The following is a 27576-nucleotide window of genomic DNA, read 5'->3' as shown; positions in this document are numbered from 1 at the left end:
GAGGTGTGTATAGAGAGATAGAGACAGAGAGATCAATTACAAGGCAGTACAGAAAAATGTTATGGGTGGTTTTTGCTTTCTTCTTTAAAGAAAAATCAGGCTTCTGGTGATCGAATTAAGGACATCTGTCTCCTGGGCCAGAGTGGCCCCTTCTTGCCACCTCTCCAAGAAGCGAGGCAGTGGTCAGCCGGAGAAAGGGGTTGAGGGTGGGAGGGGTAGGGGATGGACACACTGAGGGAGAGAACCATCAGCCTGGGCTGGAGAAAAGTCACTGAAGGGGGTGGATTCCCTTTGCTCCTCCCACTGAGACCATCCCCGCCCCTCCGGAGCCCTTACCGTCGACGTCGTACACCTGGAAGAGGAATTTGAGTTTGTCCATAGGGTTGCCGTGGATGAGCAGGGTCAGCGCCTCCAGCAGCTCCTGGAGGGTGATGGTGCCACTTCCATCCGAGTCAAACAGAGTGAAGAACCTCTCGGCAAAGAAGGACTGTGGCCAGAGAAGGGCGGGAGATGGGCACTGGGTGGCCGAGGGGGCCCGGCTTTGAAGTGCGGCGGGCTTTGCGCGCATGCGTTGTGGGGTGGTGGGCTTGAGGCGGGTCCCTGGTGCTTGCGCGTGTGGTGGGAACGGCCCGCTTGACCACACCAGGGGGCGGTGTCCACGGCCCCTCCCACTGGCCCAGAGCAAGTTTAGACACCCGTGGAAGTACTGTTCAGATCCCAGCAGTGAGGAAGGGCTTGTGTCTGGGGCTCAAGCCCCCTGCTGGCCCCTCACGCTTGGTCATTTGTACAGGTTTTCTGTCCCCTAGTGCCTGTCACCCCCATCAGCCTTGCACTCCAGACCCCTCAACATGCAAAAAAGGGTCAGACCGAGGTCTCCCCCTGCAGGCTCCTCCAGGGTCCTGTCTCATCCCCCTTGGGGTGAACCAGGAGGGTTTAGAGGGTAGATGGCCCTTGAACACCTGGATGGTCCCTATACTTACTGCTTTAGGCTGCCTGAGTTTATACTTAGGGCTCGTTCTTAAGCTCCTATTCACTCACTCTATTCACGCATTCAGTTATTCACCCATTCATTCATGCATTCATTTAGCAATCATGTCCTGCACAGCCGCCACTTGCCAGGCCTGGTGTTAGACACCCAACACAGAAATTAAGACAGGCGGGCTCAGTGCCCCAGGTACACCCGGCGGGAGGCTTGCCTGGAAGCAGGGAGAGGGGCCTGCAGGGCTTCGTGTTTGACCTAAAGAAACCATGAGGGCTCACAAGCAGGAAGTGGGGGCTGAAGTCTGTTGTAGACAGTCACCCCTGCCTCGGCTCTCCTCTTTCTTTCCTGGATCCCTGGTCAATGCCTTTATCAGTCTCTACCATCCCAAGTGGTCTTTAGCTTAAGATAATTTACAGCATCCTTGTAATGTATTGGGATGCCTGGGTGGCTCAGTCAGTTAAGCATCTGCCTTTGGCTGGGGTCATAATCCTGGGGTCCTGGGGAGTTTGCTCCCCCTCCCCTGTTTGTGCTCTCTCACTCAAATAAATAAATAAAATCTTAAAAAAAAAAAAAAGAGTGTAATGTATTATTAGGCAGAATGTCTTTTTTTCCCCTCCCCATGTTTACTCCCCATGGCATTTAGAGTTCTTAGCAGTATCCCTGCTACCAGCAAGTGAGGGGCACACAGAGACATGCAGATGCTCATTGGCTCGCCCCTATCAAGGACACAGGCCACCACCAGATGCTAGCCCATGAAACGTGTGGGGAGAAGTTAACATTTGCAGGCTCACTCCCCCTGTATCTCTATGGATACAAACCCTGTTTGTGGGGTACGCAGGCTTCTCCAGAAATGGGCAGAGAACCTATGAAATGAGAGAGGTTTTGGGGAGGGGGTGGGAGTTTCATGGATACAAATCACTGAGAATCTTATTTCTTGGAAGGAGGCTTATGGACACCATAGCCTCAACTCTGCCCATGAGGCTGGTGGAAAACATGAGGCCAAAACTACTTCCTAAGATCTGGCGAGCTCCTGACACCCAAATTTATATGTTGTTTCGAAGCCCCCAGGAGGCACGGCTACCAGAGGGATGGGAGGGCATCAGGAGCAGAGACTAAAATGCTTGGATCCTGCTTAGGGGTGAGGCTAGAAGCCCTGAGGATGCCCAGGGGGCGATCTTTCCCTCCTTGCGAGGTACTGTGTCCCTGAGAACCAGACTGCTCCTCTGCTATGAGCACAGGGTCCACTTCTGGAGTGGACACTTGCCTCTTTCACATTGAGGGCTGCTTTGAATTCTTGCAGATCGATTTCCCGGTCTTCCCCCGCAATGGTCTCAAACTGGTGCGTCACCCACTGAAGCCATTTGGTGTCCTCCTCGGTACTCATGGTGCTGGAAGAAGAGGAGACAGGTTTGTGGGTTTGGGGTGTCAAGGGCTTCTGGTGGTTCCAAGACGTGTGCCTGCTTCTATCTAGGTCCTTGGGCCTTCCATGGGTTGGACCCGCTTTGCCCAGGAGAAAGGAGCCTCCCCAAGACTGCTTCTTTACGTCTCTAAGTCCCTGTCTCTTTCTTCCATCTGGCATCAGCCAGCCTGGACTTGTGTCTCTTTATGTTCTGGAATGATAGGGTCCCAGTGAGATGGAGCCTAGGCTGTGGGCTTGAGGTCAGAGAGTGGCACACTCATGTTAACACATCATGTTAACATGACAATATTTCCTGCCTCACATTTACACAGCTCTTCACTGTTTTCCAAATACTTCCCACCCACTACTTCATTTGTTCTCTGTCACAGCTTGGTGGATCATGACGTTTTATAGGGAGGAAATAGATTTAGAGCAGATGAGTCTTTCAGAGAAATTTATTCAGCCAATGAGAGAGAGAGAAAGTTCAAATTGGCCAGTATGTTTCCATTATGCCCCATCCTCTGTTTGAACACTTCTAGTACGAGCATCACCAGGACTCAGACCTCAATGTCCAGAGCACATTGTATGATGCTCTAAGGGTATCAGCAAACTGACAGCCTCCCAGATGAGCTAAGTACACAATGACCTGAACAAAGGTTACTGGTAAATGAGGACACTTCCTGTGTTATCAGAACCCAACAAACCAAAAATGAAGCTGTGAGGATTTATAGCTTCTGTTGCCATAAACTTTTCTCTGAGAGAATGGCTTTGTCTGTATCCCGTGAGTTCAATGTAACCTTAAATGATTTAGCTACAATCGATCCTCATTATTTGCAGATTCCATATTCCTAAATTCACCTGTTTGTTGAAACTTATTAGTAGCCCCCAAACCGATACTTGCAGCATTTTCCCAGACATTGCAGGCATGAGCAAAGTCGTGATCAATTTCAGCTGCCTGATGTACACGTTCCCAGCTGAGGCTGAAACGGGATCCCTCTGCCTTCCTATTTCAGCTCTCATACTGAGAATGAGTGTCCTTTGCATGATCTAGTGAGTGCTGCAAGTTTTAAATTTTTGTGCTTTTTGTTGGTGATTTTCTTTTTCTTTTTTTTTTTTCATTCTTAACAAAAGTTTTTTAAGGGTGGTTGACACACAATGTTACGTCAGTTTCAGGTGTATGTCTAGTTATGTTTTGCTTAAGATAAGTGTAGCTACTGTCTGTTACCAGGCAACACTGTTACGATATTATTGATTATAGTCCCTATGCTGTGCCAGTGACTTTGCTGTTTAAAATGGCCCCAAGAGTGATGTTGAGATGCTGGCTAGTGTTCCTAAACACAAAAAGGCTGTGATATGCCTTAAGGGGAAAAATACATGTGTTAGGTAAACTCTATTCAGACATGAGTCCTAGCACTGTTGACCATGAGTTCTATGTTAACAAATCAACTATATTTTTAAAGGAGTCTTTTTAAAAAAGGTTTTATTTATTTATTTGAAAGAGAGAGAGAGAGAGAGCATGAGAGGGGGAGGATCAGAGGGAGAAGCAGACCCCCTGCTGACCAGATAGCCAGCAGGCTGGATCCCAGGACTCTGGGATCATGACCTGAGCCAAAGGCAGATGCTTAACCAACTGAGCTCCCAGGTGCCCCTAAAGGAGTCTTTAAACAGAAGCACACATAAAACGAGATTTTATACTGATTGTTTGATTAAAAAAACCAAAGTTTTGTGCCCAAATGTTGGCAGGAATCTAACCCTGCATTTTCCCGAGGAACAATGGCCCAGAATTCCCTAATTCATTGTTTACAATGAATTTAGAGGACATAATTGCCATGAATAATGAGAATTAACTATCTCTACATAAAAATTAAAAATAAACAAGCTCACTTCCACTTAAGGAACCAGGAAAAAAACCAATATAGTATCCACATGCACAAATAGAAGGATAGACTATTAAATAGAAAATCTGAAATTCAGGAACTAGAAAACTAAAAATGATCAAAATAATGCATTTATTTTTTATTATGATGATGGTTTTGAAGATGTAGCCATATGTTAAAAACTCATCAAATTCTTCATGTTAAGTGTCCAGTTTATTGTTTATTAATAATGCTTCAGTGCAGTAAAAATGAAGTTGGGTCTTCAAAAAGTCTAAGTAGAAAAGCACAATTAAAGAAAACAAGTTGGGGGGGGGGTGCTTGGGTGGCTCAGTGGGTTAAAGCCTCTGCCTTTAGCTCAGGTCATGATCTCAGGGTCCTAGGATTGAGCCCTGCATCAGTCGCTCTGCTCAGTAGGGAGCCTGCTTCTCCCTCTCCCTCTGCCTGCCTCTCTGCCTACTTGTGATCTCTGTCTGTCAAATAAGTAAATAAAATCTTAAAAAAAAAAAAAAACAAGTGGGAAAAATACAACATTAATATTGAGAAAGGCAATAAAAAGGGAGAGACTACAGACACATCAGTATCCAGTGTACTTGTTTGGTGAACTCAGGGAAATGAGTTGATTTCAAGAAGATATTACAATGCAAACGGACTAACATTCATTTCAGAAATAAGAAAGGCGGTGGAATGTCAGCCACTTATGACCGTGTCAGCCCCAGCTTGTTTTTATAGCTGAGTTCTACCCAATCTTCAAAGAATAAGTCCAATATCAAACTAGCTCTGATGGCAAAAAAAAAAAAAAAAAAGTAATAATAATGGTAAGACTCCCAATTTATTTTACAAAGCTAGCATTCCTCAATCCTGATGTAGATAGCATACATGAAAAGGAAAATTCTAGACATATGTAACTGGTAGAGATGCAACACTCAAACTAGAATATAACCAAGTTAAATCCTGGAATTTCCTTCGAAAAATAATAACCCACCTTTATCAGGAAGGACATTTTCCAGATACACAAGAATAATTCACTCTAAATATTATCTGCCAACCCCCGCTGCTGTCCAAACACAGTAGTTGGAAGACTAGCGGTGCCCGAGTTATGACATCTGCCTGTCAGAGACAGGAAGAGCTTGCTACAGTGTCCACTCTGGCTCACCAACTTTGGGGTGAAGCCCCAGAATCTGCACATTTAACCAGAACCCTGGATGTTGGTGACCCATGCCGGCAGGTCCAGGCTCTCATCTGGAGGTTCAGCAGCCCCACTTACTTTACCCCTGGGGACCCACAGGAAGGCATTCCACAAAGTAGAGAGAACTCTGGGAAAGAGGCTGCGTGCAGGTGCTAACCCAGGGAGGGTGGGGATGGGCTATCTGGTGTGTGCTGGTGTGCACGTCCCTCTTCTTGGAAATGTTAGTGTTTCAGGCCTGCAGAAGGAGAAGAAATTCTAGGAAGCTGGTGGAGAAGAGGCTGGTACAGCTGGTGGGAAGAACGGAGGAAGGGGATGCAGGGGAAAAAGAAGGTAGCACCGAAGGAGAGAGACGTCCTCGAGGAGGAGCTAGGAATGTTCAGATTTCAGAGCTCTAGGGGAACAATGTGCTCAGCAGAGGCCAGAATTTTCCCGGGAGACCAGGAGTTTAGATCCAGGCTTGCTCTGCCCTACCTGATCACTGGCCTCACTGCCCTGTGGTGAGCTTATCTGTAGCATGCGACAAACATCATTCCAGCAAGGGCTGCTATGATGACCAAATGAGATGCTATTTGGGAAAGTGCAACTGACAAGCACTGTACAAATGCTACATATCATTACTCTGACTAGGCCAATTCCTCCTCTTACAGATGTGAAAACGGGTCCAGAGAGGTCTGGTGACATGCCCAAGATTGCACAGCTTGCTGGTAACCAGGCAAGAGCAGACCTGAGCAGGCTCAGGTCTCCTGACCTCTGTCCCAGACAGACAGTCATCCTCTGTAGCTCCCCCACTACAAAGAACCCTTGCCTTTCCCTTGTCACTGGCATGGAAAGCTAGAGAAAGAGTCACTCACCCTCTGCGGCTTTCAAAGTCTGGCTAGCTGGGTCTTCTGGCCTGCACACCCTTTCTCCTATCTTCTAGACCACAGGTCCCAAAGCGGCTATGGTCTGTACAGCAGCTTGTGGGGGAAGCCCACAGTTGACCTCTCCCCAGCTCCTCCTCTTCCTGACTCTTCTAAAGAGCTGCTCACACCCACTGCCCCTCAGGCATCCACATACTGGCCAGAGGCTGACTTGGTCCAGAGAAATCCCGACAAACAGCCTGGTGCAAGGGTGAGGCAAGCATTTCACTGGAAAGATGTTGGCAGTCTTCCATCTGGCTGGATAGCTTCCATTTTCCCTCCTTCAAGGAGACCAGCAAGTAGGAAATCTAGAAATGCACTGTGGAAAAAACCAAAATCACCATCAAGTCAGAGTAGGCTCTGCTCAGCCCTTAATGAGCCAAGTGCAATTCATCAATCCCAATAATGTAGATTACCAACAGAAAGGTTGAAGCACTTACCCTGAACCATGCGTTGTGCTAAGGACTTTACACGTAGTGTTCAATTAAATACAAAACACGGCCCTGTTTGGTATGGTTATTACTGTCACTACACCAAAGGGGAGAGTGGCACTCTGAAAGGTGAGTGACATGTCCAGATGGCTGGGCAGGCGTTCAGGTGTGTTGGACTGACTCTGGAGACTGTGCATTTAACTCACAGAAGCAAAGCTCAGTCCCAATGAATTGGGTAAAATACATCGGAATGGTCCTGGGAAGAGGTTCCCAGTTCAAGGGACCTGGGGAGGGAGGGAGGGAGGTCGGAGAATCCTACTGGCCAAAAATCTAAGAGAAATTATACAAATAGTTGGATAAGGTCACACTGTGACTAAAATTTGAAGTGCTTTTTACATTTTGTCCTGTCTGGCAAGACATGAGCAGATAACCTTGGATGTCTAGTGGGGATTTGGACCCTCAACAGGTGATTTAAGATGTCTCTTGTTACTTTCCAAAATGAGGGAAATGATAACTGTTTTTTTTTTATCTTAAAGCAGACAAGTTGGCAGAAGAAATTTCTCTGATCATGTGGCCGCTGGTGGGATGCTTTAAAGGGCTCCTTGAATGCAGTCCTGTCTGGACTCCAGTGTCATCAGGGGTCCACTTGATGCTGTTTTGTAGTCACTCATGCTCCTCTGCCCGCAGATTCAGCCAGTTCTTCCTGGGCTAGTCCCAAGGCCATGTATGATCTGCAGAACTGGGGTGATCTGGTGATCTCTGAAAATTCTCCATTCTGACTTGGCAAAAGACATCATTCCCTGGTCCAGATGATTTAAGACAGTGTCAAAGATAATGAAGAACTTCTGTGTCTCTCTTGGGGGTAACAATCCCAGAGCCTGTGCTGTGATGATAGCATTTGAGAAATTCAGCCCCATGATCTTGGTTTAGGGTTGACGTGTTTTCCTTAGAACCAGACCTGCAAGATCATAGAATTCCAGACCTGCAAGATCATAGAATTCAACCAACCTTTTTTTATAGCTTAAGTCTCTCCTTTGCCCTACCCCAACCAGACCTGGTGGTCTGTAGTCTTGACTTGCACACCTCCTGTCACGGGGTGCTCACTTGCTTGGGAAGCAGCAATTTGGGGGCTGCTTTGACCATCAGATAAGTGTTCCTCATACTAGAGGGAAGAGAGAAATAGAAACTTCCATTAAGTGGCTTCAGAAACTAGATATAGGAAATGAAAAATTCTTCAGAAGAAATAAGCAAAGTGGTAAGTAGGAATCACACTTTCAAGTTGTGACTGGTTAAGGAAGAGGAGGAAGAAGAAGAGGTGAGGTAGAATTGCCTGTGCCCTATTGTAATAGTGATTATCTATGCATGATTCTCTTTCTATCCCACTGGACTGTGAGCTCCAAAAGGCAAGGTCTCTGGTTATTTGTTTTTAGTCCAAGGAAATTAACACAGTGCTGAGTACACAGTGGGCACTCCATACACATTTGTGGAATGAACAAACCTATCTCCATTCGACAAGTATTTATGAAACACCATGTGCCATGCACTGTCTGAGTCTACAGAGATGAGTGAAATAACCCAGCATGATCAAGGCAGAGACTGAAGTGCTAAGAAGAGAGCATTAGGAGGGCTTCCCAGTGGAAGCGATTGATCTGAGATGGGTTTCAGAGTGTGGATAGGAGTTTGCCAGGCGGAAAGCCAAAAGGACATATTTGGAGCAACTCAAAGATCAAACACAAAGGCATGGTGATGGGAATACATTCTGTGTTCAGGAAGCTATAACAGTTCAGGTCTAACTAAACAATGGCATGGAGAAGGACAAGCTTGAAAGCAGGACTGGAGCAGAGAGCAGGAGTCAGATCACAAAGGGTCTTGTACGAAACGAGCTAAAGAGCAAGGCCCCTGTCCTGGTTGCTGGGGAGCCCAGTAACACTGCAGAGTTTATATTTACTATATCAAACAACAGAGCAATAAGGTGCTTGCCAATGTTCTGACAGATGAAAGTCCAGTTTTCGCCTAGTATCTGGAAAAAAATGTACATTTTTAAAAGGAGATTGATAAACACTGTGAATATTCATTTTTTGAGCATACCTTTCTTCTAACCAACATTTGGGAAGGATAGACTTTTCCCCCAATAACATTTTTGTATGATTACAAAACTTAAAAACATTAATTATAGGAAAGCATATAAAAGCACAAAAAAAGATTTTAAAAATCACCGCAACCCACCCAACAGATAAAATCTCTGCTATAATTAAATGTTCCTTTCTAGGCACATGCCGGAGGTGACCCAGCATGGGATTCGGAGTGGAGTAGTTTCTGATGAACCTGTTTGCATGAGCTGGTTTGCCTTTTGAAAGGTGAAATGGAATGGTTTCGGTTATGTCAAGGGCTTTCACTTCTGTCTCCTCCCATGGAGCTGGGAGGCCATGAAGGAGGTGGGCATCCTGCACATTTCACCAGGTAGAACCATGAACTTCTGAACCTGACCAAACCACAAATATTTTAAGGAGTCCACCTGAACACCTGCAACTTGCTACAGTAAGAGACTTTGCTGAGTGAGAGCCTTAGCAAGCAATTATACTCAGCCAAGGCCCATTTTCTGCTCCCAAAATCAATAAAAATTCTTTGGAAACAACATATGCAAGTGTTCCCTTTTGTCTTTAAAGTTCCTTGACTTTTGTTCCCTGGGAGGGCACCATTTTGGTTGCCGCCTATATCTGTTTTCCCTGAATCACAATTCTGAGAACATGAATAAATGTTTTTCTCTTTATTTTAGCTTAGCCTCTTTTCTGGGTCAACAGCCTTGCAGGACAAGCTTGGGATGGCACCTGGAAAGAGAAGAAAATCATGGGAATGTTCTACAGCTCTACCCTTGAACTCTGGTTGGAGCTCTCTGAAAAGAGAGGCGATGTTCTCTCCACTTTTGCAGAGAATTCAGGTGGCTCTGATACCGTTTGGGCTCAGGGGTCTTGAGTTTTTGGAGGACATCAGCTGCTGAGCAGTGGGAGGAGGTGTCTTTAAGTGGCTGTCACATGGTAAACATCTCCAGTGGCTAGATTTGAGCAGGCTGGCCTCTGAGCACATGTGATACCAAATGCCCATTGGGAGAAATTCCTGGGGAAAATTGAAAGTGGAGTAGGGCGGCCAAAGTTCACAATCAGAAAAAGGTGGGTATGAATGCTAATATTACTTCATTCACACTCACAGACCAAACTCAGAAAAGTAAGAAGCTGCAGTTTGGGGGTTCTGGTTAAGATGGCCTGAAGTTCACTCTTTGAGGACCCCCTCACCTGTACTATACACAAAACAATGAGAGAGAAAATACTTCTAAAAATTTAAGGCAGTGCTCTGGTGGGCAAGGAAGGTGGAGACTTGGGAGTAGAGAGCATGGTGTGAGGATCCTCTGGGTTGCATGGAGAGAGGCAGTTCCCCTGCTTGGAGTTCATGTGGGAGAGGGGGGCATGACCTCTCCATGGGTGAGGGACCTGGTGGGGCCATTGAGCTGCCCCATTCACTAGCACAGAACTCAAGGCCAATTTCTGGACAAAGCAGTGCAGCAAGATTCTCCCCCAAGGAATCGGTGCTTGCATGGATCTCTAAAATTTGGAGTTTGGGAACCCACTCATACCTGAGATAAAACACAGGAGTGCAGGGCCACCTGGCAGGCAGATAGCTCAGACACAGGCAGGGTGAAAGCAGGGATCTGATGGAGGCTTGTGACACAGAAGACGTGATTGTGTGCTCTTCTATGGGTGCTTGAGAAAGGTGGTGGGTGTAAACTCCTCACTTTGGGAGAAGAGAGTCTGGGCACCACCACATTTATCCTGCCCCTCAGCACTGATGGAATTCAGGGAACAACACATCACCACCCAGTGGAGCCTGGAGCCACTTACACCAAGCGACGCCCTCCTGCACCCTGCAGGCACATCTCCACTAGTGCAAGTCTACCCGGCCTTCAGGGTAACAGGCGGCTCTCCCAGAAGAGCAGCACAACTCCTTGTCCACACCAAGTCTACCAAACGCAGAGAGCTACAAAACTTCAGCTCTAAAAAGAAAAAAAAAAAAAAGGGAAGAAAGAAAAACAAAAAACTTCAGCTCTAGAGGAAATAAGATCAGGCTTCCTTTTTATTTTTATTATTATTTTAAATTAAATTAAATTCATTTAGTTTGTATTTTATTTTTTTATTGTTTGTATTGTTTTTTATATTTTTTGGACCTAGCTTTTTTTTTTAGCAAGCAGACTAAAACACCACCTATGATCTAGCTTTCTTTCTTTTTAAAAAAGAATATTTTTTTATTTAAAAATTTTTTTTTAATTTTTTATTTTTCGGATCTAGCTTCTTTTAACAAGCAGACCAAAACATATCCACAATTTACTTCCTCTTTCCTTCTTTATTCCTTCCTTCCTTCCTTTCTTTTTTCTTTCTTTCTTTCTCCTGGACATAATGACAAGATGGAGGAATTCAGTCCAAAAGAAAGAACAGGAAGAAGTAATGGCTAGGGGTTTAATCAATGCAGATACAAGTAAGATGTCTCCATTAGAATTTAAAACAATTATAAGGATACTAGCTTGCCTTGAAAAAAGCACAGAAGACACTAGAGAATCCAATCTAGTTGATCTAAAATTTAAAATGCTATAACTGAGATGCAAATCCAGATGGATTCCATGACAATGAGGCTGGATGAAGCAGAGGAACATATTACTGATATAGAAGATAAAATTATGGAAAATGATAAAGCTGAGAAGAGGGAAAGAAAAATACTGGATTATGAATGTAGACTTAGGGGACTCAGTGACTACTTAAAGCATATTAACATTCATATGGTAGGAGTCCCAGAAAATGAAGAGAGAGAAAAAGGGGCAGATGGTTTATTTGAGCAAATTATAGCTAGAAACTTCCCTAATCTGGGGAAGGAAACAGGCATTGAAATCCAAGAAGCACAGAGAAGTCCCATTAAATTAAACAAAAGCCAACCATCACCAAGACATATTGTAGCCAAATTCACAAAATGCAAAGACAAGGAAAGAATACTGAAAGCAGCAAGGGAAAAAAGTCCTTAACCTATAAGGAAAGACCGATCAGGTTCACAGAAGATCTGTCCACAGAATCTTGGCAAACTGGAAGAGTGGCATGGTATATTCAATGTGCTGAATGGGAAAAATATGCAGCCAAGAATACTTCATTCAGCAAGACTGTCATTGAGAATAGAAGGAGAAATAAAGAGTTTCCCAGACAAAAATTAAAGGTGTTCATAGCCACTAGACCAGCCCTGCAAGAAATATTAAAGGTGACTCTGAGTGGGGGAAAAAGGCCAAAAGCAACAAAGACTAGAAAGGAACAGAGAACACCACCAGAAATACCAACCCTACAGATAACACAATGGCACTCAATTCATATCTTTCCTTAATCACTCTGAATGTAAATGGACTAAATGCTCCAATCACAAAACATAGGGTGTCAGATGGATAAAACAAACAAACAAACAAGACCCATCTATATGCCTGCAGAGACTCATTTTAGACCTAAAAACACTGTAGATTTAAAGTGAGGCAATGAATAACCATCTATCATGCTAATGGATATCCAAAGAAAGCCAGAGTAGCCATACATATATCAGGCAAATTAGATTTTAAACCAAAGACTGTAACAAGAGAGGCAGAAAGATATTATATCATAATTAAGGGGTCTATCCATCAAGAAGATCTCACAATTATAAATATTTATGTTCCCCAACTTGGGAGCACTGAAATATATGAATCAATTAATAAACATATAGAAACTCATTGATAATATGATAACAGTAGGGGACATTAACCTCTACTTACAGCAATGGGTTGGTCATCTAAGCAGAAAATTAGCAAGGAAACAATGGTTTTGAATGACACACTGGACCAGATGGACTTAACAGATATATTCCGAATATTTCATTGTAAAGCAGAATATACATTCTTTTGAGTGCACATGGAACATTCTCCAGGATAGATCACATACTAGGTCACAAACCAGGCCTTAACAAGTACAAAAAGACTGATCATATCATGCATATTTCTGACCACAATACTATGACACTTGAAATTAACCACAAGAAAAAAATTGGAAAGACCACAAATCCATGGAGGTTAAAGAATGTCCTACTAAAGAATGATTGGGTTAACCAAGAAATTAAAGAAGAAATAAAAAATTACATGGGAGAAAATGAATGTGAAAACATGACAGTCCAGAGCCTTCAGGATGCAGCAAAGGTAGTCCTAAGAGGGAAGTATATAGCAATACAGGCCTACCTCAAAAAGCAAGAAAAGTCTCAAATACACAAACTAACCTTACACCTACGGGAGCTGGAAAAGGAACAGCAAATAAAGCCTAAAGCCAGCAGAAGAAGGGAAATAATAAATATCAAAGCAGAAATAAATGATATAGAAACAAACAAACAGTAGAAAAGATCAATGAAATTAAGAGCTGGTTCTTTGAAAGGATTAATAAGATTGATAAACCCCTAGCTAGTCTTACCAAAAAGAAAAGAGAAAGGGCCCCCAAAAATAAAATCACAAATGAGAGAGGGGAAATCACAACACCCACAGAAATAAAAACGATTATAAGAGAATATTATGAAAATAAGCAGATGCTTAATTGAATGAGCCACCCAGGCACCTGAAAAGACCCAAGTTAATATCATCCTCAATGGGGAAAAACTGAGAGCTTTTCCTCCGATGGTCAGGAACAAGACAGGGATGTCCACTCTCACTACTGTTATTTAACATAGTACTGAAAGTCCTAGCCTCAGCAGTCAGGCAATGAAAAAAATAAAAGGCATCCAGATCAGCAAGGAAGAAGTCAAACTTTCACTATTTGCAGACAACATGATATTATATATAGAAAACCCACAAGACTCCACCAAAAAATTGTTAGCACTGATACCTGAATTCAGCAAAATTCTCAGGAAGCAGCAAAAAAAGATATCAAGGAATCGATTTCATTTACAATTGCACCAAAACCCATAAAATACCTAGGAATAAACCTAGCCAAAGAGGTAAAATGTCTGTACTCTAAAAACTAAAAAACACTTATAAAAGAAATTGAAGAGGACACAAAGAAATGGAAAGACATTCTATGCTCACGGATTGGAAGAATAAATATTGTTAAAATGTCTGTACAACCCAAAGCAATCTGCAGATTTAAAGTAATCCCTACCAAAATACCAATAGCATTTTTCACAGACCTAAAACAAATAATCCTCAAATTTGTATGGAACTACAAAAGACCCTGAATAGCCTAAGTAATTCTGAAAAAGAAAAGCAAAGCTGGAGGCATCGCATTTCTGGACTTCAAGCTAAATTACAAAGCTGTAGTGATCAAGACAGTATGGTATTGGCACAAAAACAGACGTATAGATCAGTAGAACAGAATAGAAATCCAGAAATGGATCCACAAGTATATTGTCAAATAATTTTTGATGAAGCAGGAAAGAATATCCAATGGAAAAAAGACAGTCTCTTCAACAAATGGTGTTGGGAAAACAGGACAGCCACAAGCAGAATGAAACTGGACCACTTTCTTACACCATACACATAAATAAATTCAAAATACATGAAGGACCTAAATGTGAGACAGGAAGCCATCAAGATCCTAGAGGAGTGGGGCACCTGGGTGGCTCAGTGGGTTAAGCCTCTGCCTTTGGCTCAGGTCATGATCTCAGGGTCCTGGGATTGAGAACTGAATCTGGCTCTCTGCTCAGCAGGGAGTCTGCTTCCCACTCCCCCACCCCCCACCCCCACTGTGTGCTGCTCTGCCTACTTGTGATCTATCTCTCTCTGTGTCAAATAAATAAATAAAATCTTAAAAAAAAAAAAAAAAAGGATCCTAGAGGAGAACACAGGCAGTAACCTCTTTGACTTCAGCCACAGCAGCTTCTTACTGGACACAACACTGGAGGCAAGGGAAACAAAAGCAAAATGAACTATGGGGACTTCGTCAAGATAAAAAGCTTCTGCAAAGTGAAGGAAAGAATCAACAAAACTAAAAGGCAGCCTATGGAATGGGAGAAGATATTTGCAAATGACATAGCTGATAAAGGATTGGTATCCAAAATTTATAAAGAACTTATCCTAGGGATGCCTGGGTGGCTCAGTTGGTTAAGTGGCTGCCTTCGGCTCAGGTCATGATCCCAGGGTCCTGGGATCGAGTCCCACATTGGGCTCCTTGCTCAGCGGGGAGCCTGCTTCTCCCTCTGCCTCTGTTGCCACTCTGCCTGCCTGTGCTCTCTCTCTCTCTGGCAAATAAATAAATAAAATATTTAAAAAAAAAAAAAAAGAACTTATCCTACTCAACACTCAAAAGACAAATAATCCAGTTAAGAGATGGACAGAAGACAGGAATAGACATTTTTCCAAAGAAGATATCCAGATGGCCAACAGACACATGAAAAGATGCTCAACATCACTTAACATCAGGAAAATGCAAATCAAAACCTTAATGAGACACCACTGCACACCTGTCAGAATGGCTAAACTTGACAACACCGGAAACAGCAGGTGTTGGTGAGGGTGCAGAGGAAGGAGAATCCCATGCACTGTTGGTGGGAATTCAAACTGGGGCAGCCACTGTGGAAAACAGTATGGAGGTTTCTCAAAAAGTTACAAATAGAACTACTCTACAATCCAGCAATTGCACTAGTAGGTATTTATTTACCCAAAGGACAAAAATACAAATTTGAAGGGGTACATGCACCCCAAGGTTTATAGTAGCATTATCAACAATAGCCAAACTATGGGAAGAGCTCAAATCCAACAAGAGATGAATAGATAAAAAAGAGGTCATATATATATATACAATGGAATATTACTCAGCCATTAAAGAGAATGAAATCTTGCCATTTGCAATGATGTGGTTGGAGCTAGAGTGTACTATGCTAAGCCAAGTAAGTCAGTCAGAGAAAGAAAATTACCATATGATTTCACTCACGTGTAGAATTTAAGAAACAAAACAGGTAAACATATGGGAAGGGGAAAAAAGTGGGGAGAACAAACCATAAAAGGCTCTTAATGGTAGAGAACAAACTGAGGGTTGACAGAAGGAGGTGGGTGGTGGACGGGCTAGGTGGGTGATAGCCATTAAGGAGGGCACTTGCAATGATGAGCACTGGGTGTTGTATGTCAGTGATGAACCACTGGATTTTACTCCCGAAACCAATATTGCACTGTGTGTTAACTAACTGTAATTTAAATAAAATTTTTTAAAAAAGTAAATACATGAAGATAAAAATTTAAAAGATCAGCTGTTATATAAAACAAGATAAACATATCTGTTGACCAGCGATGAAACAGAAACACACAATGGCTGTTGAATGGAAACTCTAGTCCTGCTCAGCTCCTGGTGCAGAGGCTTCTAAGAACTGTGCTCCTAGGAAAGGATGTGAGCCTTGGGCTGAGGGAGCCCTGATTATGGGACAGGGCTGAAAAAAGTTGTGACCAGCCATTGCCTGGACTGACATATTTTGTACTTAGGAGAAAAAGAAGAGTTGACTCACCTAGACATGGACCAGGCCAACTGCTGTTTGGTGATTGCCCTCACAATGTCCTCAGATCTCGATGGATGGGAGCTCCAGGCCACTAAGACCAGAACTGAATTTAGGAGCCCAAATTCCATGGATGGAAACAACCATGAAACTTTTAGAGAAAGAGCACGAACACACACACACACACACACACACACACCATTCAAGGTGAGCCAGCAAGTGGGTATGCCCAAAGTCCAAAAACAATGAATGCTAAGAAGATAGCCAATCAAACCAATAATAGGGAGAATCCATTCTGTAAGCATACGTAGAGTCTTTAAATAGAGAAAAGAAAGAAAAACACCCATTTAAAAAAAAGAAATTCAGGAATAAAAATGGGGAGAAAGGAAACTAGTTTCAGCTGGTATGAAGAAAACCCAGTTATGGGGTGCCTGGGTGGCTCAGTGGGTTAAAGCCTCTGCCTTCAGCTCGGGTCAGGATCTCACAGTCCTGGGATCGAGCCCCGCATCGGGCTCTCTGCTGGGCAGGGAGCCTAGTTCCCCCTCTCTCTCTGCCTGCCTCTCTGCTTACTTGTGATCTCTATCAAATAAATAAAATCTTAAAGAAAAAAAGAAAAGAAAACCCAGTTAGAAATATTGAGAATAATATAGTGTTTACAATTTTAAAATAATTCAATCAATAGGATAATTTTTAAACTAGACAGAGTTGGAGAATGAATGCACAATCCCTAAGATAGCATGGAATCACTCACGTGAAATAATTCTATGGCTTTTTTCCACTTACCAACATAGTCTACGCATTTCTCACATTTTTAAATATGAATGTGTCTAAATGTTGTAAATTCGTGCACTATGTCTGGACATTTGATTTTCCTACGTTTAATCCATTACTGTAAACAAGTACCTGAGAAATCTTGTGATTCAATCTTTGTCCAAACCTCCAGTGGTTTCTTTCGATTCCCGAAAGAGGAGTTGCTAGGGGTAAAATATATAAACTTTCTGAAGCCCTTTAATAAAGCCAAATTGTTTTCCCCGAATCTTGAAGCAGTGTTCCCTCCCACTTGTGTTTTCAGAAAATGCCTCTTGCACCAAACACTTGTGAGTAATAGGGATTATTCTTCAAAATAGTTGTCCATCAGGCAAAATTGCTGCTTTTATTTGCTTTTGCCTGATCAGTGGAGAAGCAAAACATCACGGAAGGAAAATCCTGAACTCCTCTTTCCCTCAGTTCTTGAATGAATTGGGTGTATTTTCCTATAGAGGGGACACTGGGCTTCTTTTATATAGTCATGCTCCCAACTGGTTGGGTTTTTTTGGAATAAAGTCCTTTTTTTCTACATTCTTTCAATCAAAGGTATGACATGTTTTCACTCTATCCCTTATCACAATAAGCAGATTGTTTATTGTTTCTTGGCTCTGATTTTAACTCCTGAGTTGTAGCCCCTGGATTTTCCCTTTTTGCTGGAGAATGGAGACAATGCTGAGGCTACTTTCCTCTGCCAGGAAAGGTCAGAAAAATCCACAAAGATGTGGACGAACCCTGGAGAAGACCGTGGGTCTTCCTCTGCTCTTCTGGGCGGCCAGCCTGCCACCTGTGCCTGGAGCCTTACCCCCTTACCCACTCGAGGCCTCAGGCGATTGCCCAATTTCTCCTTAAGAGCAAAACTTCCAGAATGAGTGCCCTCTATTCAGTCTCCACTTCCTCATTCCACTTTCTGGGGAGTGTAGAGTGGGGCAACCCACTCCAATCAGACTTCTATCCCTCAAAGAAGCCTTTCTTACTGAGATTAACAATAACCTGTTAAACAGAGGGGTCATTCTCAGTCTTCAGCAGCATGCATTGAAGTTTAGGGCATTCCTTCCTTTTTGAACCTCTGTTTTCATTTGATTTCCAGGATCTTGTCCTGTCCTCCTGTCCTTTCTAACTCACTGTCTCCTTCTCAGGATCCTGCCTTATTGATCCGTGCTGTTCTGACCTTTGAAAGTTGGGCTCAGTCCTCAGACATCTTTTCTTTTCTCTACAGATGAACTTCCTGTTAAGTCTATCTAGCTCCATGGTTTTCAAGTGCGTGGGCAAGATCGAGACATGCCTGGAACTGTGGGCTTGGAGATCCAACTGCCTACTTCACATCTCCACTTAAATGTCAACATGCATCTCAAACTATCCCTAAGTCTGAGCCACTTGGCGTTCCCATCTCAGTGAATGACCCCCCTCCATTTACCTAGCTTTTCAGACTATAAACAATGGAGTGGTGCCTTGTTTCTTTCTTTCCTGCCTACCTGACATCCATCCCACAAGCAAATCCCTATTACATGTACACTAGAAATTGATCCAGAATCTGATTGCCTCTCTGCAGCCAAAGCCACCATTGCCACTCACCTGGACTACTCTGACTACTCAGCTGCCCTGGAGATTCTGTTCAAATGTAAGTTAGATGAAGTCACTCCATTGTTTAAAGTCTTCACATGGTTCCTCACCCTGCTTAGAATAACTACCAGGGACATGGCCCCCACAGTCCTTTCATGACATGGCCCCATGACGTGGCTGCCCTCAGCTCCGGCTCTCCTCAGCTCCGGCTCTCCTCCTCCCTCACTCAGCCCCAGCCATACTGACCTCCTCAGTATTTCTTGATCATGCCAGGCACATTTCTGTCCCAGGGCATTTGCACTGACTATTCCCTCTGCAATACTCTTCTCCCAGACATCTCTACCTGGCTAACTGCCTCACATCATTCAAGCTTTTGTTTGTCTCACAGCTTCTCAACAGAAGTCTACCCAGAGCACCCTATTTTTAAAAATGGATCTCACCTTACCCCAAACTACTAATTCCCGTTACCCTGCTCTACTCTCTTCTTTCTACAGCATGCATCACCTTCCAATACACTATATGATGAGCTCCCTTAGGACGTTTGCTTTTGGTTTTGTCTTTTTTTGGTCTACCTCCCCCCTGGACTAGAATGTGAGCTCCAGGAGGATGAGGACTTATGTCTGTTTCAGTAGCAAATGAATCTCAAAACCTGAACAGTTAGCTGGGCTGTGATGGTCACTTGGGTCAATATTTAGTGAATGACTGAAGTGGCCTGGCTACACGAGCATCCCACAGAGCCATCTCCCCGCTCCAGTCAACCACGCACAGCGCCCCACTCCGGTTCTAAGGACGATCTGCAGGGTTTGAGGTTTAGTCAGCTCCAGGCATCTGTCAAGAGAAGGGGCTCCACCACCTCCGTCCAGCCTGCTAACTCACCGCATGGCCTGGAAAAGTCACCTCTCCAGGACTCAGTCTCTCGTGTGCTCCATGGAGGCTTTTTTCCTGTGCTCCCCACCTTAGGGCATAATGTAAGGGTACATACAGGAATGTATATTTCAAAGCCAAAAAAAGTTGCCCTCGTTCATGTTATGCAACTCACACCTGGGAGACAGGATTGCAAGGACTTGTTTTTCAGGCTATTTGCTAAGGATGATTGTCCTCCTGGGGGCCTGACCCCCAGCTGGGCACCCCTGGGGGTTAAAAAAAAATATATATATATATATTATATTATATATTATATATTATATACATATAATATATTATATATTATATATATTATTATATTATATTTTATATATATTATTTATATATATAGGACATGGGAGGGATAGGATGTCTCAGGAAAGACAAGGAAGTCTGGAGAAACAAGGAGGCCACAGGCTAGGGACAGGGAGGGACCCTGCCCATGCCCTTGGCTGGGCCTCTGGATCTGTGGCCTCAGGTTGAGATCACATAGAACATGCTTGTCCTGATCCCACATTTCTAGGGAGGATATATATATATATATATATATATAGATAGATAGATAGATAGATTTTAACCCCAGGGGTGCCCAGCTGGGGGTCAGGTCCCCAGGAGGACAATATATATATATATATATATATATATATATATGCAGGAGCTCCTGGCCTGCTGAAGCAAGTAGGTTTAATTCTACTACAACAAGAAATCTGGTGTATCCTCCCCAACCACGCCCCTCTAAAGCTGAAATGAACTTTCCAAAGAAATCAGGGCTGTTAAGGTCACTAACAACACTTCAGCAAGTTCTGTTATCACTTTGATTGATATATAAAATTTCAGAAGCTATTACATTTTCATCTGCTATTCTTATCTGTGGTTTCAGCCCTGGAAGGCTGGGGCGCGTCTTCCTCCTCTTGAATCCCTGCAGTGGTTCCACCGGTGGGTGTGATCTGGTCCCTGTCAGTCTGCTGGGCCTTGACGTGCTGTCCCACGGCTTCAGGAAAATGTAGGGAGAGCAAATAGGGCTCCTGCTGGGAGTGTCCGCTTTCACAGGCAGCCCTGGGATCATGGGGACAGTTAGCATCAGCAGAACACATCTCCGACTGCAAAATGCTTGTGCAAACAGGAGGTCCCAATAAGACCCTGTGCGGCAGACATTCTGAGGGAGCAGAGCCTGGACCAGGATGCTCTGAGCCCCACCAGCCCTGCCCAGGCCCCTTCCCTCTGTGGCAGAGATGCCCCCTCGGCTGGAGAGCTTGAGCCTGCCTTGTTTGCTTGCAACACGGAGCCCTTGCAGGAACTGCTTATGTTCTGCGGGGCAAGCCTCGGGGACCTCTCTGAGCAGCGCTCTCAGTAGTGGGGCTCTGTCTGCTCTGCCCACCCTTCCACGTGCTTGGGAGGATTCGAAGAAATACCTGACCCAGAACAGACATTTGGTTCATTTTCGTCATTCAGAAGGCCGTTTTGATTATTTACAGTCAAAAAGAACGGCAGTTAGCCTTCTTGAAGCAGAAAGGGCTGCGGGCGCGTGACTTGGACTGCCAGCCCAGGGGTAACGGTCCTCATGCTTCAGCTCACCCCACCACCCATGAAACCGACGCTTGGCGTCCACCTCTTGTGCCTCGGGCCACTTTTCCCGTCCCTTGTTTTCCTCACGTGTAAAAAGGGGCTGCTCAGACCTACCCACGTGAGGTTGTTGGGCTCCCCGGGGACACCAGCAATCCTCCTCCTGGCAAGTCGCACTGGACACATGCTGGCTGCTGTCCTCCTTCATGTCTCCTCCTGGAGGGGTCTGTCCTCCAGAGCGAGCGGGGCAGGGTTCCAAAGCCGGGCAAGGACCTCTCCTCCTTGGCCACCCCCCCCTTACCCCCCCACCCCTCTTTTGCCTCCTTAGCATTGGAGGCACTGACTGGTGCCGCCGTTCAGTTCAGGAGACAGGCGACAAGGGTGAGGCACACTCCCTTTGCTGAAAGCCGACGATGGGCGGGAAGGGGGTGCTGTGGGGACCGGGCTGCAGAAGTCTACCGCCCTCCTCCCTGCTCTTTCTCCACTTTTAAGCTTGGAGCAGTACAGAGACTTACAGAAATTATGTCTGCCTACAGCCTTACAATTCATTTTTAGTTCCTTGGCTGACTTTTAGTTCCTTTTAGCTGACTTCACTAAAAATATGTATACAGTTGTTTTTTCTATGAAAGATCTAATACAACCTCTCCTTTCTAGATGGGGAAGTTGAGGCCCAGCTCCTGGGACTGGCTGCAGCTTCCTGAAGGAGTAACTTGGAAGTTTCCAGGGGTGGGACAAGAGCCCTGGTCCCCTAACATGGCTTTTTTTCCAGCAGCCTCTACACTGAGGAGGTAGCATGCCAAAGTAAGGCCCGGCTCCGCACAGAGAAAGGGAGGAAAGAGGCAGGGAGCGTGGAGTCCTTGCAGTTTACTTATGTGGAAAAGAATCTTGGGCTGATCCAGGAACTGTGAAGATTTATATCGTCATCCAGTTTCCTAAGAATTGGTTCTTGGAATACGTCTGGGAGCTGTAAACTCGGACTTTTTGTTGGACGAAATAAAAATATTATTCTTGCCTCCTCTTGTTAATGAGCTTTTGTTAAGAGCCATTGGGCTTTGGAAATCCCAGAGGAAGGAAGTGTGAGCTCAAATGTTAGACCTTGGAGAAGGTCTGCCCCTTGTTCCCGCTGTGAATCGTGGCCTGAGATCTTCATCAAAACAGGCTTCCCCTGCTCACTCTACCTTCCCTTGTCCTTCTTTTTGTCCCTTCCTTTGTGTTCCTTTAACTGTTTGATTTGTACCTGCAGGAACCACAGCATCAATGGCCAGGCCTTCCTCTAGGCTGGGGATAGGGCCTAGAATCCTGGTTCTACAAGAGAACCAGAGAGCATCTGGGATTACAGGCCCCGTGTGGACCACATGTGTCTTAGCCCTCTCCTCTCTCCATTTCTTTACACTCTGAGCTCCCCTGAAACTGCTTCTTAAATCCTGGGGATGCAGAAGTGTTGGGGTCATGGCAACATGAGATCATTCAGGAAATCTCTAGAGAGAGTCAGGCCCTTGGTGTAAGCAACCAAGCATATAATAGCTCTCTTCCTCCTTTCTTTAACCTGGTAAACTCCTCTTCAACCTTCGAGGGCCACCACAAATATTCCCCTCCCCTCAGGAAATATGCCACTCCTCCTCAGGAAAGCTAATTTATTTTCCTCCTCCAGTTCCCACTGCCCTTTTACTCTATTAGGACTTACCTGAATTAAAGTAGAAGAACTTACTGAGAATTCAGTATATCACAATTAATTCTTTGAGAAATTCATTTATGTCATTTGTTTTTGTTGACTTCATCAGGAAAGAATACAAGCCATTAGGAGCCACTCCCTTGGAGGACAGTCTGATTTTCTTCTTCCAGTCAACAAGGGCTGTTCTTAGAAACCATAAATAATCCTTCCTGTTTCTGCCACTGGGTGAGAATGGGCTGAGAATTGGGCAGAGAACGGGCTGCCCAAAGACAGCCTCTGAAAAGGGTTGGTGTTTAGAAAGCAATGGAGACAGGTAAACCAGATTACTGCAGGGGAGGAGAAGGGGGACTTGGTGCTCCAAGCCAGAAGCTAGACGTGTTTTTAGCATCAGCAGAACATGTCTCAGACTGCAAATCGCTTGTGTGCGGAACACAATGTCCTTCTGAAATAACACTGCTGACTGGCTTACATACCAGTACTACTAAAGGCATCTTGGAAACCCTCACGGGACCCAGGTTGGTGCGAGGATGCTGCTGTTCCGGCGGGGTGGGGGCTGTTCCAGCCCTTTGCATGCAGGGCTGAGAAGGCCAGGTCTGGATATTTTATCTCCAGAAGCCGTCGCTGCCATGACAACTGAAGGCTGCGGACCCCCTTTTCAGCCTTCTAAGTCCCAAGGGAACCTTTGGAAAACCCAGGGGAGAGGAGAAAGCAAGGAGCTGATGATACAGAGTTTCTCTTCAACCTTGTTTAAGGAGCATCCAAACAGGATTTAATTCCTTTTGATAAAAGCAAGGCATCATTATATGTTAATATAAAAAAAAGGGGGGACGCCTGGGTGGCTCAGATGGTTGAGTCTGCCTTCAGCTCAGGTCCCTATCTCAGGGTCCTGGGATCAAGCACCCCCCAACCTCCTGGGTCAGGCTCGGGGCTCAGCAGGGAGGCTGCTTCTCCCTCTCCCCCTGCTGTGCTCTGTCTCTCTCTCAAATGAATAAATAAAATCTTAAAAAAAAAAAAAAAAAAAGCAAGACGTGTGCATGGTGAAAACTGGAACCGCCCAAGAGAGTGGATGGGAAAAAGGAATCCCCCTCCCTCCTCAGCCCCGTTCTCACTTTCCAGGGCCGAGAGCATTCTGGGGTTTTGCTTGTGTATTTACACAAGACAAAGGAGCCCAGAGTTGCCTGCGTGCACCACCTCATTCCTTCAAAGGGCTGAAAGCATCCCATTTCCAGTCCCATTCCAATGGATTTACTTGGATTTAGACACCCCCAGAAATGTTATATTAACTATACCCCAAATATGTCATGGTATCATTTCATTTCTGTATTTATATAGGCAATTATATTTACATATATTTGTATATAATAGTCCACGTACTACCAAGATTTGTAATCTGTATCTCCTGCCCACCTGGGCTGCCCCCACACCACAAAGGTCTGAAAGAGAAAGCAGTTTAGCAGTGGCCAAGGGTTAGGAATGGTAGGTAGGACACAAAAGTGAAGGGGATGCCCAGGGAGCTCCTCTGTGGTGATGGAAAAGCTCTGCACCTCGATTGTGGTGACCAGCAAATCTATCCATGTGATGACAGTACACAGAGCCACACACACACACACACACACACACACACACACAGATGAATAGTCCACATTAACACGGGTGAGATCTGGACAATGTTTGTAGGGTTTTGCCAATAACAGCGTCTCGGTTTTGATATTACGCTGTGCTTTTACTTATGATGTTACTACTGGGGAAAACTGGGTGAAAGATCCATGGGACTTTTGGCAACTTCCTAGGAATCTAGAATTATTTAAAGGAAAAAAGCGATAATGATAAGGTTGGAGTCTCCTGTCCCCTTGTCCTCTATTCCTAGCTCTAGCTCAAGTCCTGGCACAGAGATGTATTCGCTCAGTAAATGTAAGCAGAAGAAGCAAAGGGTCTCACCTTTCTGGGCCTCAGTTTCCCATCTGTAAAATGAGGTCGTGGACAGAATGATCTATATCCCACACATTTCCAGGCCCCACACTCAGTTCTGTTCCTCCTGCGGAACCAGTCAGCTGAGTCTGAATATAGTAGGAGTGTGATGAAATCACTAGCCAGCATGGGAGCCCAGTGCCCTGGCCCCAGATTGGGACATCTGAGGTGTCCCTTACACCCCCCCTGTGGGAGCACTCCCAGGAGACAATGAGGTCTTTTGTCTGAGGCTGCTCTGGCTCGGCTTCTTCCCTTCCCCATTCTGCATCCCAATCCCCTTAACTGGTGTTTGCTAGGAGCTTAATAAATGATTTGCCTAGAAATTCACATCTCAGCATCTGCTTCTGGGGAATGCATTTGAGCAATGGTATCCTCAAGCCATCATTTGTCTCAATGCCATTCCTAAAGGGTGGGTGTCATCATGGAGAGTCCCCCTCCCAGACAGGCTTGGTGAATGCCTCTCAGGGGGCAATCAGAAAAGTTGATTCGAATAGGAGCTGAGAAAAAGTCTACATGGAAATAGGGGCTTTGAATGACACACTGAACCAGATGGATTTCACAAGTATATTCAGAACATTCCATCCTAAAATAGCAGAATACACATTCTTTTCAAATGCACATGGGACAGTCTCCAGAATAGATCACATATTAGGCTGCAAAACAGGTCTCAACAAATTCAAGAAGATTTGATATCACACTGAGCTCCTTTCCTGGCCACAATGCTGAAACCAGAAGTCAACCAAGAAAAAAATCTGAAAAGACCACAAATATATAGAGTTTAGAAAACATGCAGCTAAACAATGAGTCAGTCCCTCGGGAAATCAAAGAAGAAATTAAAAAGCATATGTAAACAAATGAAAGCGAAAACACAATGATCCAAAACCACTGGAATGCCACAAAAGTAGTTCTAAGAGGCAAGTGTGTAGCAACACAGGATTTCCTCAAGAAGTAGGAAAAATCTCAAATAAACAGCCTACTTTTAACTTTAAAGAAGCTAGAAAAAGAACAACAAACAAAGCCTAATGCCAGCAGAAGTAGGGAAATAATAAAGAATAGAGCAGAAATTAATAATAATTTAAACCTCCCATCCCCACCACCACCAACAGAACAATCAAACCAGGAGCTGGTTCTTTGAAAAAATTAGTGAAAGTGATAAACCCATAGTCAGACTTATCAAGGCAACAAGAAAGAGGACCCAAATAAATGAAATCACAAACGAGAGAGGAGAAATCACAACCAACACCACAGAAATATAAACAACTATGAGAGAATATTATGAAGATTATATGCCAACAAATTGGACAACCTACAAGAAATGGATAAATTCCCAGAAACATAAAACTTACCAAAACCAAAACAGGAAGAAATAGAAAACTTGAACAGACTGATAACCAGCAAAGAAATAGAATCAATAATCAAAAATCTCCCAACAGGCCGAAGTCCAAGACCAGATGTCTTCCCAGGGGAATTCACAAGACATTTAGAGAAGAGTTAATACTTACTCTCCTCAAACTACTCCAAAAGATAGAAAAGGAAGGAAAACTTCCAAATTCATTCTATGAGGCCAGCATTATCCTGATACCAAAACCAGAAAAAGGCACCATACAAAAAAGAGAACTATAGGCTAATATCTCTGATGAACATTGATGCAGAAACCCTCAATAAAATATTAGCAAACCAAATCCAACAACACATTAAAAAATCTTTCACAGGCAATCCCTCCTTGGGAGCTTGGTACTATCACTTTGCTATCACTCAATAAACTTTGCTCTACCACCCACCAAAAAAAAAAAAGAAAGAAAGAAAAGAAAAAAGAAAAAAGTTCACCAAGATCAACTGGGATTTATTCCTGGTTCAAAGTTTACAAATCGAGCAATGTGACACACTACATTAATAAAAGAAAGGATAAGAACCATATGATGCTTTCAGCAAATGCAGAAAAAGCATTTAACGAAGTACAACATTCGTTCATGATTAAAAAAAAAAACAAACCCTCAGCAAAGGAGGAATAGAGAGACCTTATTTCAACATGATAAAGGCCCTATACAAAAAAAACCTACAGTGAATACCATCCTCCAGGTGGGGGTGGGGTGGGGTGGGGAATTGAGAGCTTTTCCGCTACAGTCTGGAACAGGACAGGGATGGCCACTCTCACCACTGTCATTTAACATAGTACTGAAAGTCCTAGCCTCAGCAATCAGACAATGAAAAGAATTAAAGCACATTTAAGTCAGCATGAAAAGTAAAACTTTCATTATTTGCAGATGACATGATACTCTGTAGAAAACCCTTAAGACTGGCCAAAAAACTGTTAGAAACAAAACACAAATTCAGTGAAATTGCAGGATACAAAAATCAATGTACAGAAATCTGTTGCATTTCTTTACACCAATAATGGAACAGCAGAAAATGAAAGTAAGGAACCAATCTCACTTTAAAATGTGCCCAAAATAATAAGGTACCTAGGAATAAACCCCAACCAAAAAGGTGAAAGATCTGTGCTCTGAAAACTATAAAACACTGATGAAAGAAATTGAAGATGACACTAAGAAATGAAAAGACATTCCATGCTCATGGATTGGAAAAAAAAATATTGTTAAAATGGCTATACTACCCAGAGCAATGGACAGATTTAAAGCAATTCCTATCAAAATACCAACAACATTCTTCACAAGACTAGAATAAAACAATCCTAAATTTGTATGGAACCATGAAAGACCTGAAATAGCTGAACAATCTTGAAAAAGAAAAGTAAAGGAGTGCCTGGGTGGCTCAGTCAGTTAAGCATCTGACTTGGGCTCGGGTCATGATCCCAG

At 43.9% G+C, this 27576-nt stretch overlaps 1 protein-coding gene across 2 annotated transcripts in view; it reads right to left on the bottom strand.

Moving 5' to 3' along the window:
• The window catches only part of NOX5 (NADPH oxidase 5), a 29457-nt gene extending 22826 nt beyond the window's left edge, over positions 1-6631 (bottom strand). The window contains exons 1-3 of one of the 2 annotated variants that reach the window (XM_004758597.3): positions 6296-6631; positions 2247-2370; positions 337-487 (exon numbers count right to left, since the gene is read on the bottom strand). In XM_004758597.3, the coding sequence (XP_004758654.1) occupies positions 337-487; positions 2247-2366 (271 nt within the window). In that variant the 5' untranslated portion in view covers positions 2367-2370; positions 6296-6631. The remainder of the gene's footprint in view (positions 1-336; positions 488-2246; positions 2371-6295) is intronic. The other variant, XM_004758598.3, reaches the window with a different exon arrangement.
• Positions 6632-27576: the final 20945 nt, after the last annotated feature.

The sequence above is a fragment of the Mustela putorius genome, unplaced genomic scaffold (assembly GCF_011764305.1).
Source record: "Mustela putorius furo isolate JIRA1106 unplaced genomic scaffold, ASM1176430v1.1 tig00003896_pilon_pilon_pilon, whole genome shotgun sequence".
NCBI lineage: Eukaryota > Metazoa > Chordata > Mammalia > Carnivora > Mustelidae > Mustela > Mustela putorius.
Note: the sequence above shows the minus strand (reverse complement) of the source record. Positions and strands in the feature narration are given on the sequence as shown.